This window comes from Osmerus eperlanus, chromosome 14 (genome assembly GCF_963692335.1).
Source record: "Osmerus eperlanus chromosome 14, fOsmEpe2.1, whole genome shotgun sequence".
NCBI lineage: Eukaryota > Metazoa > Chordata > Actinopteri > Osmeriformes > Osmeridae > Osmerus > Osmerus eperlanus.
The window spans coordinates 6,044,991-6,058,643 of NC_085031.1; the positions used below are offsets into that span (position 1 = coordinate 6,044,991).

At 48.5% G+C, this 13,653-nt stretch overlaps 2 protein-coding genes across 3 annotated transcripts; one reads left to right on the forward strand and one right to left on the reverse strand.

The window, feature by feature from the left end:
* Nucleotides 1-2,430: 2,430 nt before the first annotated feature.
* Nucleotides 2,431-4,530, forward strand: LOC134033560 (desmin-like). Of its 2 annotated transcripts, XM_062477773.1 has the most exons (4): nucleotides 2,431-2,917; nucleotides 3,253-3,924; nucleotides 4,140-4,180; nucleotides 4,330-4,530. In XM_062477773.1, exons 1-3 carry the CDS (start codon nucleotides 2,446-2,448, stop codon nucleotides 4,142-4,144), a joined length of 1,149 nt encoding a protein of 382 aa, XP_062333757.1. In that variant the 5' UTR covers nucleotides 2,431-2,445; the 3' UTR covers nucleotides 4,145-4,180; nucleotides 4,330-4,530. The 2 variants fall into 2 exon arrangements, with proteins under 2 accessions (XP_062333757.1, XP_062333756.1); XM_062477772.1 differs by lacking the exon at nucleotides 4,140-4,180 and having other exon boundaries at nucleotides 4,330-4,529.
* Nucleotides 4,531-5,129: 599 nt separating this feature from the next.
* On the reverse strand, nucleotides 5,130-13,142 carry nop14 (NOP14 nucleolar protein homolog (yeast)). Its single transcript, XM_062477771.1, has 19 exons — nucleotides 12,983-13,142; nucleotides 12,585-12,767; nucleotides 12,370-12,504; nucleotides 12,096-12,237; nucleotides 11,720-11,862; nucleotides 11,324-11,461; nucleotides 10,901-11,023; nucleotides 10,605-10,736; nucleotides 10,116-10,416; nucleotides 9,753-9,883; nucleotides 9,533-9,618; nucleotides 8,921-9,056; nucleotides 8,711-8,812; nucleotides 8,056-8,209; nucleotides 7,027-7,186; nucleotides 6,072-6,219; nucleotides 5,826-5,944; nucleotides 5,515-5,670; nucleotides 5,130-5,374 (listed from the first exon to the last, which is right to left on the reverse strand). The coding sequence occupies exons 2-19, from the start codon at nucleotides 12,765-12,767 to the stop codon at nucleotides 5,278-5,280; spliced, it is 2,586 nt and encodes an 861-aa protein (XP_062333755.1). The 5' UTR covers nucleotides 12,983-13,142; the 3' UTR covers nucleotides 5,130-5,277.
* Nucleotides 13,143-13,653: the final 511 nt, after the last annotated feature.

A 13,653-nucleotide genomic window follows, 5' to 3' on the forward strand; every position in this document is an offset into this window, starting at 1 on the left:
GGGAATGCGTCGCTGCTTTCTGCTTGGATGTCGAGACAATGGAGCCAGGCAATTTATTAAAATATTACAAAGAAATAAGAATAAGACAAATTTGACAAGTTCAATGCATATACATATTACCTCGCTCCACTTTTCAAAGGGAAACCAAATGTATAATAATTCTGTTAATCACCAAACACAATTACTTAGAAACGAAATGCTGCTCCTTTTCATAACGTCTGCATCGAACTCAGGGGCGTTGTTAGACCCTTTTTACTGGGGCACGTGCCCCAGTATAAATCTGCTGTGCCCCAGTAAAATTTAAAGTTTGAGTTTTAACAATTTACTTTATTAGTCAGTGCATTCATTTAGATTGATAATCCCGGAAAAAATTAACACCGTATCCCAATCAATGCTTGTAAAATCAAAGCAGTTTAACCGATGCCAGCAGAATTCCATGTCAGTGCACTCTTCTGAGCTTGCCAAATAGCCACTGCAGCACGCACACAGAAGTCCAGGGGCCTCATCTATAAAAGATTGTGCAGCTTTCATACCAGAAGATGGCGTACGGCCAAAACTTGAAAAGTACGTACGCACAGAAATATTCACATGTATAAAACCGGTCGTACACCAGGTCCTGCGCACCTTTCCTTTATAAATCACAATCAACGTGAGATTGACCGCACGTGAACGAGCCACTGACCCCGCCTTGCCTCCTCCCATAAATGAATATGCAGATGGCCTATAAATGCGCTCCTGTGGTCATTTCTTTGTCTGAATTGAAATTGCTAAACATGCAAAAAAGAACTAATTTCACAGACTGTGAGATATAGGTTTTAACAACAGAGCGGAGGCGAGAAAATGTGTCCTGTTTGTCGGCCTGTCATCAGGTATAAGCAACAAAAGAAAGTTGGCGGAGTGGAAAACTGTCACTATTTGTGCCCTTTCTTTTTTTTACCTGTAGCACTTTGAGATTTAGCAAAATGTAAAGTGCATTACAAATAAAATCATTATTATTATGGGGCTGTAAATGCTGTGGGTTCGGAGAACCGGACCATGGCAGAAATTAAGAAGAAATGGTCTGATGTAAAACTTGAAATTAAGAAACGAGTGGTGGCGCATCATAACAGCATGGCAGCAATAGGATGAGGGTGACGTGCATTTCCTGAGTGATTTTGTCGTTCGTTTGACACCCTCAAGTTTAACAGAAGTTATTAAGTGGTGGCGGATTAAACAATATAGCATTTCCTGTTTGGGTTTTGGCATTTTGATGTGATCATCCACATTAATGATCAAACTTTTATTTGTATGTTTTTTGAATAGTCAATGTCATAGACGTATGACAGTAACTGTAGTGGAAACTTTATTTTGTAATGTTTGGTGAGTTTCGGCACTTTTCAGTTAGAATTTGCCACGTTACAGAGCCAGACAAGACTTTGCGGACGGTCCACACATTCTCACGTCTGCTCAAAAGTTTCCGTGACAGCCCGCACATTCTCACGTCAAGCACATTTTTATTCATCACACCGTGTGCGTGAAAAACAGTGTACGCAAGCTTTTTGTGCGTACGCAACGTTTATACATGAGGCCCCAGGTGTCGGACTCAGCACACAAGTCAGAATTGAGGTAGGCTAGGAAAACTTTACAAAACTAAAGAAAGTTTTTAAATGATAGGCCTACCGATCATCTTATTTTGACTAAAACATAAAAACAATATTACATGAAGCTCAAAAAACACAGTATTTGCGCTCAAATGAATGGGGAAAAAAATGTGCGTGCTCGCATTAACTATTGATGTCCCTGCCAAAGCTGATATCAAACTTTCGTCCCTGAATTGTTGTATAGTGGGTTAAGCAAGGGGAGTTTCTATAGCCGAGTAGTGCATTGTGCACAGCAAGCTTGGAAGAAAAAAAAGGGATATGAATAGGGGCCTGTGCCACAGTAGAGCTTTATGTCTAACTATGCCCCTGGCTCTGAACTTCCCTCTTCCAGCTCCTCAGTTCTCTCAATACCTTGATATGTTTCTCTCACTTTTTTATTTACTGAAAAAAAGGCTGCAATGTCCCTTCCTCGTTTCATGATGACTACTAGAAAAAACGTTTAAAAAAATTACAATATTTAAAAAATATATTATTCAGTCAGCTCAGGGGGGGGGGGGGGCAGGGCCCCCGTGTAGAACCGCCACTGGGCAAAGGGCTCGGACACACAGTCATGATCCACATTTAAAACATGTCGAAACCCTGCCGGAGTTTCAAGGGAGGCCGAGACATTCTTTGTGGCCCTTTATAAACCACCCGAGCCGAGCAGAGAGCGCATCAGTTGGCAAGGTGGTTCAGCAAGATAACAAGCAGCGGCAGGAGAACAGGACTTCTCGCACTAGTGGATCTACGTCTGAGGAAACCCAGCCTATTGTTACAGGATCGACTGTGGCTTTTATCGCACACTCGTAACACACACACCGCCAAAATGAGAGGATCCTCCTATTCCCAGAAAACTCTGCAGGTGAGTGGCTCATCCAACAGGATGCGCGTCCAGAGTCCGTCCCCGTCCCGTTGCCGCGGATCCTCGTACAACAACCGAGGCCGCTCCGGTTTCCAGGGCAGCGCGGTGGAGGTCGGCACTGAGATCCATCAGCACCACGCCAACGAGAAGGAGGAAATGCAGGAGCTGAACGTCAAGTTTGCCGGCTACATCGAGAAGGTCCAGGCGCTAGAACACAGGAACGCCACGCTCCAGGCCGAGCTGGCCGCGCTTCAAGGCCGCTTCAAGGGAGGCCCAACCGGAGTCGGAGAAGAGTACGAGCTCAAGTTCAAGGAGATGAGGGAACTGATTGAGTCATTGACCAACGAAAAGGGAGCAGCTGACATCGAGAGAGGCTACATTGAGGAGGAGGTTGAGGTGTGGACGATGAGACTGGAAGAGGAGATGGCACTCAAAGGTAGGTTTGAGTATCGAGGGCGCATTCAGGACTGTTTTGGTAACTGAGGACTTGTTTATAACCGACACTGTTAGTACATTTGCTCAAACAAGAAAAGCATGTTACTTGACCTCTGGAGCTGACCGGTCCCCCTTCCTTCCTTCCTTCCTTCCTTCCTTCCTTCCTCCCTCCCTCCCTCCCTCCCTCCCTCCCTCCCTCCCTCCCTCCCTCCCTCCTTCCCTCCCTCCCTCCCTCCCTCCCTCCTTCCCTCCCTCCCTCCCTCCCTCCCTCCCTCCCTCCTTCCCTCCCCCGTCTTCCCTCCCCCTCATGCCCCCCCCCCCCCCCCCCCCCCACAGAGGAGGCCGAGATGATCTTGAAAGAGTTCCGCCAGGATGTGGACAACGCTACCCTGCAGAAGGCCGACCTGGAGAAGCGGGTTGAGCAGCTGGTGGCCGAGATCGAGTTCCTGAAGAAGCTGCATGACGAGGAAGTGGCCGACCTGGTGAGGCAGATCGAGGACTCCAAGGTCACGGCCCAGCTGGACGGCGACCGGCCTGACCTCGCCGCCTACCTCCGCAACATGCGGGTGGAGATCGAGGCCGTGGCGGCCCGCAACGTCCAGGAGGCGGAGAAGTGGTACAAGGGCAAATTCGACACGCTGAAGGAGCACGCCGGCAAGCACGAGGGCCAGATGAAGAGCATGAAGGAGGAGATCAGCGTCTTCCACAACCAGGTGTCCGACCTGCAGAACCAAATCGACAGCCTGAGGGCCCGCAACGCCGCCATGGAGCAGCAGCTGGAGGACATGGAGGTGAACCACCAGGACAAGGTGGGCGGTCTGGAGGGCATCATCGCCCAGCTGGAGGCCCAGCTGTGCGAGACCAAGTTGGAGATGAGCAAGTACCTGCAGGACTACCAGGAGCTGCTGCACATCAAGCTGAGGCTGGATGCTGAGATCGCCACCTACAGGAAGCTGCTGGAAGGAGAGGAGCAGAGGCTGGGCATCGCTGGAGAGGGAGAGCCTGCAGGTGGGTGGAAGGGCAGAGGCCACAGCATCATCACGGGTTAAGCCTGTGTGGTGTTGTTGCTGTATGTGACAGTGAACTGAAGGGATATTGTTTGGACTGATACACAAACTGAAATCCTGTGTTTCCAAACGAAATGTACTTCCTGATTTAAAGAATTGCTTTTCTTTCTTACAAAGCCGCACCACTGAAACATTCTTGTTTTATTTCCATTTTAGTCTAAAGTTATTCCTGACAGAGGAGACTGTCAAACATGACGGTAAGGTCATCAACAACCTTTGGGCTTCCTACTGCCTGCTTTAACATGGGTGTTTCTGTTGTCAAGACTAACTTGCAGGGTTACGACATCCTCTGGAGCCAGGGGGCTGGGTTTGTTCTAGGTTGGTGACAGCAGTTTTCCCTCTCTAGTGTCCATCATAGAGGAGAGGACTTGGAGTCTTGCCATGGGGAGGAGCCTCTACCAGTCGCAGGAGGTCTGACAGCCCCACAACAGCCCTCCATCCCTCCACCCCTCCACTCTACAGCTTCCCTTCAACTTGGATCTTCACCTTTCAACATCTCCACTTTCCTCCTACCCTCCATACCCAGCCCTACCCCACAAGCTCCTTCTATCTCAACCTATACTTCCCTACTCTTTTCACGACCCCCCTCCCTCCCTTTCACCCTTCCCTCCCCTACCCCCGCCCCCCCTTCCTCAATACTCCATCCCACCCCCTTCCATCCTTCACTTTTTCCTTTCTCACAACCTGCACCTACCTACTCTTCCCTTGGCACCACACCCTCCCTCCCAGCCCAACTTACCCAGACCCTCCCTACCTGCACCTGCCCACCATTTTGCAGTTCCCTCCTCCATCCAAGACGACATGCCTCTTCTCACCAACTGTCGTCATCTGTGTGTTTGGACGGTTCTCTTCCCCCAGTAACACTCAACCCTGTCTTATGTAACAGAACTGAAACTTTTTCATAAATGTTTACCAAGTACTACTTAATAAAGCTTGACGTGAATGCATCCAGGTGTTCTGGTCTGTTAACTCTGAAAATCTGTATATTTACTGGAAGGTCTGCCATAGCTCTCTGTTTGAAGAATGCACTCTAAAAACTAACCAGTGCTGGTTAGAACCATTTATACGACGATAAGTCATATCAATTATTCCTAATGTTACTTATGTCCTGACAATCCTTACACTTCACAATGAGGACATGTTGAGGGGATTCAACGATATCTTTATTCAATTTGCATAACATTATGTGAATGTTGAAGAAAAGAAAAAAAAAAAGATTGCAACGGTTGTACTATAAAATGTTTTTGTACACAGATCAGTTCAACAAGAGAGGAGGATAGGAGAGGCAGAGAGATCACTTCCTCTTCCTCCTCTTCAGTGCCTTCCATTCTCCCTCCTGGGTGGCCAGGCTGCCGAACAGCTCCTTCACCTTCTTCTTCCTCTCTGCATCCCTGATACACACACACACAAATAGAACACCACGTGTCAGATCACTTAGCACACAGGTCCAACCAACCATATGGGGAGGTCAGAATCAGTGAGGTCATAGGTTAGGGTCATGGTGATACCACCAGGTTGTGCGGGGTCATACCTGCTCATGATCTCTGACAGCTTCTCCTGGGCCAGGAAACGGGAATCCTTCCTGATCTCCCTCAGCGCGCCCTTAAACTCCTTCTTATATTTGTGCTTCAACCTCTCATGTTCTCTCTCATCCTTTGTATTCCCTCGCTTCTTCCCATAGTCCAGCCTGGAACAGCAAGGGAGGACAGGGATTCAGATCATCTCAAAATATGTGATTTGGTTCAACTGAATGAAAGGGATAGGTTTGATATGATTCTTGGACTTTGGTTCAATTGAATTGAAATGATTCGATTCTTGAAGTTGCCCAGCGCTGTCACTCACACTTCCACAATCTTGGGTGTGAACAGCTTGAGGGGGATGGGCTTCTTCTTCTCAAACACCAGAACAGAATGTGACGTTTTAGCGCAGGAAATTGCCTCTAAGATCTCAGCATGGAGTTCCTGGAAGAGACGAAACAAATGCACCTCTAGTAAAAACAGTTGAAAATCCCACCTAGGGCAGGGATGCCCTGAAATCCCACCCCTCTCAGTAGCTCCATCCATCCTCCTCACCCAGGCTTCATCTCACCTGGAGGGGCGGGGGGTAGCTTTTGACAGGAAGGTGTTTCGACAGCAGCGTTCTGATTGGCTGGAAGACGTGTGAAAAGGAAGTGAGGTCACGGTAGAGCACACAGCAGCGCTTCAGCAGGTCCAGACAGGTGGACACGCACCACAACCTGGGGATCAACATCACAACATCGCAAGGTTACTGTCTGGTGAACAATACCTCGACTTTAGTTGGGTGTGTAGAGAACACACACACACACAACTAAAAATCTATCCGTATCCACAAACACATTTTCAGGGGTGTAGCAAGTGGGTGGCTCCCCTGGAGGGTCACACTGTCTCCACCCACCCTGGGGTATCTTTCAGAGCGGGGGTAATTACCGGGGTGCTGAGACTGTTCGCACACACCCACGGTGCCTCGCATCTGTCTTTGTAAGCCCCGCAGGAATCTACACAACTAGGATGTGACCGGACACCTCTGTGTGAAATGCAGCACTGCACAGCCTTTCCAGTGGGATATCTTATACGTTAGTAATGTATGTGTGTGTATGATGTGATAGGGTGTGGGTCTGGCAAGTAACTATGAGGTGGTGTGTGTGTGTTGTGGTTATATGTGTCTATTTAATTCGAAGTAAGTCTGTCAAGGTGTGTGTGTATGTGTGTGTGTGTATCGTAGGGTACAGTGATTGTGGAACCTGAGTCATAGAGGATCCTGTGGGCTGGTCATGAGTGCTGCATGGCACCCACACATCAGTTGCTGCAAACCTAAACTGACTAACTCAATGGACCAGCTGAGACCACGGACCAGATGGTCTGACTGGAAACCGTCCTACTCGGTTGGAATATAGATATCTCTGTGACACGCACACAAAGACACGAATACGCACGCACACATGAACACACGCATATACATACGGGCGCGCGCACCAGACAGACAGAGAATATGAGACAGACCCTCCTGGTCGTTGTCATGTCACCTGTGCTGGTCGGCGTGCTGGTCGGAGGCCAGGTGGAGGGGCTGGATGGTAGCCAGGGGCAGCTGCTTCATGCTCCAGGGGAGGCAGGCCTCAGGCTCCCTCAGGACCAGCAGGTCGCTGCACTTCCCTGTCTGCCTGAAGGGCGGCACCACTGAGTAACCTGCAACAAAGGAGCAGCATTAGCTAAAACCATCCTAAAGGCCTTGGTGCCCTTGGTCACACTACAATGTGAATAGGATGTATATTTGTATCATCATTTGAGCCAAGCTGCAGTCTCATAGCTGCAGATTTTCATCTTCAGCAAAGCAGAGATCTGACACCCTGCAGGGAGGGACTACTGATGACGGCTTGGCGGGGCACAGAGACTATTTCACCGGGCCCTGTGACTGCCAGTTTGTCTGTGTGCATGCCTGTCTGCCTGCCTGCCTGCAGGTTCTGCCTGTCTAGGGTGGGGCAAAGGAGGAGTTGGGTTGTGGTGAGGGGTAGCTGGCACACTCACCGACATTAACACCAGAGTAAGAGGACTCTAGGACTGAGCTAGCACCTCTAGGACTGGGATAGCACCTTGAGGACTGAGCTAGCACCTCTAGGACTGGGCTAGCACCTTGAGGACTGAGCTAGCACCTTGAGGACTGAGCTAGCACCTCTAGGACTGGGCTAGCACCTTGAGGACTGAGCTAGCACCTTGAGGACTGAGCTAGCACCTCTAGGACTGGGCTAGCACCTTGAGGACTGAGCTAGCACCTTGAGGACTGAGCTAGCACCTCTAGGACTGGGCTAGCACCTTGAGGACTGAGCTAGCACCTTGAGGACTGAGCTAACACCTCTAGGACTGGGCTAGCACCTTCAGGACTGAGCTAGCACCTCTAGGACTGGGCTAGCACCTTGAGGACTGAGCTAGCACCTCTAGGACTGGGCTAGCACCTTGAGGACTGAGCTAGCACCTCTAGGACTGGGCTAGCACCTTGAGGACTGAGTAGGCCTGAGCGTGTCAGACTGGGGAAGTGGGAGGTGCGTGTGTAGGTCTACCTGTTGAGCCGTTCTCCGGCACTGCGAGGTGAAGTGTTCCTAGAAGGAAGTTCATGAGCTCCGGCAGGAAGCGCTTAGAGAAGGAGACATACTCCAACGCCAGGCAACAGAGGACCAGGCCTGATGTCACGTCCTCTAGAGATGTCACTGGACACTGTGACATCACAGGAGAGACACACACAAACACACACACACACACACAAAGAGGGATCAAATACACGGAAGGACAGCTAGAAACACACAAACATTAGATCTCACATTAGATTGCAGTGCTGCAGTTGGAAAATAACAAGAGACAATGTTGTCTATTTTGTTGGTTTGACAACTCAGCATTGACGTGCGAGAGAGGGGTATTGTGTGGATGTCTAAAGATCACTCTGTCTCTCTTTCTCTCTCTCGCACACACACACACCTTCCAATACAGAGAGACACAGGGTTGATTCAAAAGGAATAGGAGATGATGAAACAGTAGGAAAGAAAATGTTCAAAAGGCAGACAGGAGGGATTACAGGAGAAAATAGAACAGTGTGAGAGGGAGAGAGAGGTCTTTAAAATAGCTAGGATGACATCCAATTGATACTTGTACACTTCTATGGTAAGGTTGACTACTCTCTCTTACATACACACACAAAAACACACACATACACACAATTACCTTGCAGAGAGCCTGGCTGATGTAGAGCAGAGCAGGGGTAGTGACAGGGTGACGAAAGTCCGAGGTTGGAAATAACAGGGCAGTGATCTTCAGATATAGAAGCTAGAAAAACACACACAGTTCAAAATACCATCATTATACCTGGATTATGCAGGAAATGTTTTTTCCTTGTGAACCATGTCTAGCCGTGCTGTGTGTGTGTGTGTGTACCATGTCCAGCCGAGGGAATGCAGCACGACCTTTGACCTCCAGGACCTCCTCCATGCTGTGGGCGGAGTCTCCCAGAGTGCTTTGCATGGCTTTGCAGGCTACATCTGGAAACAACTGGCACAGATCATACAGCTGCCTGGGAAAACACACACACACACACACGTTATAGGGAGTGGCATATTCTTTGGTTGGTGTAGCACATGAGAGGACTCTGAAGCTTGTTTTAAGTGTGTAGCTGCACATATGTCGACCACAGAGCCGCACAAACGATGGCGGCGGAGGGAGGGGTTACACTGAGTAACGATTTCCGGCAAAATGTTAGGAGTTCTTCCAATTCATTGTCCATTTCCTCCTCCTCATTTCATTTCACTAGTTCTCTCAAAACGAGTCACTCTTACCTGATTATTACATTCTAGTTTACAACTACACAGTTACTACTTCTGTGAGGTTTTCCTTGCGCTACAAGCAAACAAACCATCATTTTGCACAGCAGCGCCGCCTAGTGCCAAAAATATATGGCTGCACAACTACACATGCTGAGCAGGTCCCTGCACCCCCGCACATGACATTAAGAACGCAGACCCGCAGGAGAAGAAACCAAGCTTTACTCACGGGATGAGCTTGTTGACGGTGCAGAGCTCTGGAGGAGTCCTGGTGGCAACTTCCCCAACGTACTCAAGCAGGAAGCCAAACAGTTTCTGATACACAGGGATTTTCAGATTACATGACACTAATTGAAATAGACATTTTTGATCTCGGACAATAATAAAACGTACTTAAACGGGACTTTACCATCATCCATTCAATCAATCAATGGTCTGTCTGTACCGACCTGCAGCTTCAGCTTGTTGCCCACAGCCAGACTGGGGTGGTTGCATTTCTGCGTCCTGGACACTATGAGGCGCTGGATCTCCGGGGAATGGCCTTGCAGCAAGGCCTTCAGATCAGCATAGCTCTCTGGAGCTGAGACAGGAGGAGGATAAGGACAGGAGGAGGAGGAAAGAGGAGAGGAGGAAAACCATGTCAAACACAGCATATGCATGTCAAACGCAACCCACACAGAGGGGGAGGCTGAAGTTCAGTTTGGGCCTGGGATCATCTGGAGGTCATGACATTCATATACACAAGCTGGACAGGACCAGAGAAGGTCCAGGAGTTGTAGCACTGCACTGAAGCTCCAGAGATGGTCTCCTACCTGTGAAGGTGTACGGGAGCTCTGCCTTCGCTGCCTCCTGCTCGGCCTTCCTCTCCTCCTCAGTCAGCTGACTCTGAGGCTGGGTGCCACACTCTTCACTCATGTCCTCCTCCTCCTCCTCTCTACCACTTTCCTGCTCGGAGTCGAGGTCCGAGTGGCTGTCGTCTCCTCCACTCGCCCCCTCCTCCTCCTCCTCCTCCTGGTCTTCCTCCTCACCAGACCCCTCTTCCTGGCTGCTCTCTCCTTCATCACCATCCTCTCCCTCATCCTCGGAACCTTGCTCGATGTTCAACTTCCCGTCCTGGAGAGAGAGAGAGAGAGAGAGAGAGAGAGAGAGAGAGAGGACAAGGTATACAATCATGAAATGTTCTGTGTATGCTATGCACCTGTTTATTAGGAGGGGAAAGCAGACAACATGAAGACCAAAAATAAATAAAAACACACCATCGTGCTTCAACCTCCACACAGTATACGTCTAGATACCCATACCTGATAGGTCAGGGCCTTCTTGTCATCTTGGTCCAGGATGAAGCCGTCGTTGAGGTCATCAGCTGACAGGTGTGTCTGGGTCTGGCTAGCCGCCCCTGCCGCCTCTCCCATCATCCTCCTCAGACGGTCCGCCTGCATCACACCACCCCAGGGACATGATCAGTACACACAAGTTCCATGACGGGACTTCATTATTTATTTATCCCCTCATCTTCCCTGTTTCATGAATGCTAAGCATGAGATAGCATAACAGCATCAAGCGTTATCCAGCTCATCCATGTCGGACATTTCCACACCTCCAGTTTCAGAAGTCTCTCGCGCTCCTCTCTGGCCACTTCTTCCGGGGTCTTCATCCTCTCAGAGGGCTGGGCCTTCATCTCGAAGCCCAGCTCACGCACCATCATGTCATACTCGTCCAGCTGGAGCATGGAACGAGGTAGGGTGGAAGGAGGGAGAGAGGGAGAGAGAGAAGGAGAGAGAGAGAGAGAGAGCGAGAGAGAGAGAGAGAGAGAGAGAGAGAGAGAGAGAGAGAGAGAGAGAGAGAGAGAGAGAGAGAGAGAGAGAGAGAGAGAGAGAGAGAGAGAGAGAGAGAGAGAAGACATAACAGGCGTGAGAATAAAAGACAAATGAGATGTCTGTGTGTCAATCCGTTATCAAATGCGAAAGATGAAGGCGTTTTGGAACGCGACACAGTGGGAGCTCCAGGTCTGTGTACTGACCTTGGGCTTCTCCTCCACCCTCTCAGGGCGCTCCGCCATGGGGGTCTTGTGGGCCAGCAGTCCATGGATGCTCTTCCACTCCTGGTCCAGCTTCTCAGTCAGGACCTGGGCCTCCTCCTTCTGGGTCTGTCTCTCTCTCTGAGGAACAACAACAACAACTTCAAGAAACCCTGCAGAACTTTGAGAAGATTCCAGAATCACAAGAGTTCCGGAATGACCAGAACAAATCTCTCTTGTTTTGTCCAACATTTCATAACATTAAAACTATACAGCCTCGGTAGATCGATCCAACACACTTTAATGACCGCATACAACCGCCATTTCTCATGTGAATCAACAGGAGTTACTTTGCAACACCGGTGTCTCCTCAGTGACGATGGAGGACCACTGACTTACCTTGTCCTGTTTGGACTTAAGGATCATCTCCTCGATCAACTCCTGGCGGGACTTGGCCCTGTGGCTTCCTCCGTCCTCCTCTCCAGGGGTCTTCTTTCTCAGCAGGCCCCCCCCTCCGCCGAAGTGGGAGGCGGTCATCTCAGCTGTGTGGGGAACGAGGGAGACGCATCAATAACATCGTACGAAATGGGAACTATCGCAATTCGGATTTCTACACTGGGGCTGACTCGGTATTCTTTTTTTGTTTGTTTGTCTGTCTGGTTTACATGGTTATTGACCCAACCGAATTTTAGCCCAAAATAAAATAAATATATCCATCAATACCCCTCCATCCCCCTCCACCTTTCCACCCTCTCTTTCTTGATCAGGAACTCACCAGAGAGCAGCCCCTTCTCGTCAGTCTCGCTGTCGCTGTCCACCAGGTCGTTCATCTTCTCCATCTCTGCCAGAGACTGGCCATAGTGAGTAAGCTCTTCATCCTCGTTCAGGTTGTACATGTCCTTCTTGTCGTGCGTACGCTGACAGATCAAAAGAGAACAACGCCAGGTGAAGCAGCAAACAAAAGATTGTAGGGTTAGTAAGAGGGACACACTCATCAAAGGTGACCATGGGGATGAGGTCTACATCAAAACCGGTTTAAGCAAACCTACCTGTCTCTCCAGAGCAAACCTCTGTAAGATCTTGTCCTCGGGATCCATCTTGGTGTCATATTCTCCGAAGCGTCTGTCTATGAACTTGTTGGACTTATCTTTCGTCTTGTACTCCTTCAGCAAGGTTTCTTTTCGCTGTGAAGAAGATCATGTATTAGTATCATGTTCCTATACATAAGAATCATATCTCTCTCACACATGTCCGTCCCTATCACCTTGTTGATGGCTTTGGACCTGGACACCCCTGGCAGCCCAACATCATGTTTGCTCTTCCTCCCGAGAATGTCGAACTTCTTCCTGTTGATCTTAACCTCGAAAGGGTTATTCTTGATCTGCGAGGTCGTCTTGGTCTTGCGAACCTTATCCGCCACACTCCGATTCGTTGTTGGTTTCCCCATCTTGATGAACACAGTGCAGATGTTACCGATCGAAACAATATTTAACAGAATACATCTATGCTGTAGTTTTAAAAGTTACTGTTACTAATTTAATGTAACATTAGCTAGCTGACTAATGAAAACAAAGCAGATTTGCTACCGCTAACGTTGACTAGCCACAATACACATCAAAACAATGATCGTTGAAATGGAGTTCAAATAGTCAACAATATTACCTTCAGTACAGAAGACTCTGGTTTTAAATATGAGAGGTTGAACACCTCTTTACAATATTTTTTTGAGCTATTATCATTGACTTGGTCTTAATACACGTTGTTTCGTTGTAGACACCCAGCATGCCAGAATCTGAGGTCAAAGGGCAATCCGAAAGAAAACCGGATACAACGGGTTTTGTTACAGCGCCCACCAGAGGCGAAACCCTTAAACGCAAATGAGTAGGCTATGCCTGCAAACGCTGACGACGTTCAGTCTTTTTTTTCAAGTATTCCTAAAAATAATAAAAATGGTGACACACAAATATATATTATGGATTAAAAACAATGCATACTATAACACATCGAGTTTAACTTCCAATGTCCAATGAATCACAAGTACCAGCTGTCAAAGTTTTGAAGGTTTTTTTTTTAATTCATGGGACAAAAAATAAACACTCCATGACAAACAGATGGTGGTTCTCTATAGAGGAATCTGAGACTCACTTTGCATGGTGAACAAATCATCAGAGCTGCAAAGTTCAACACAAGTTAACATGGCTCAACTGAAATCTGGACTACAGGGGGGCTTAGTATTGTTATTAGCACAATATAGCACAAAAAAAACAAGGGGGAGTTACAGTCCTTATGTAAAAGACAACAAACGATACAAGCTCAAAGCCTTTTAAAGCCAT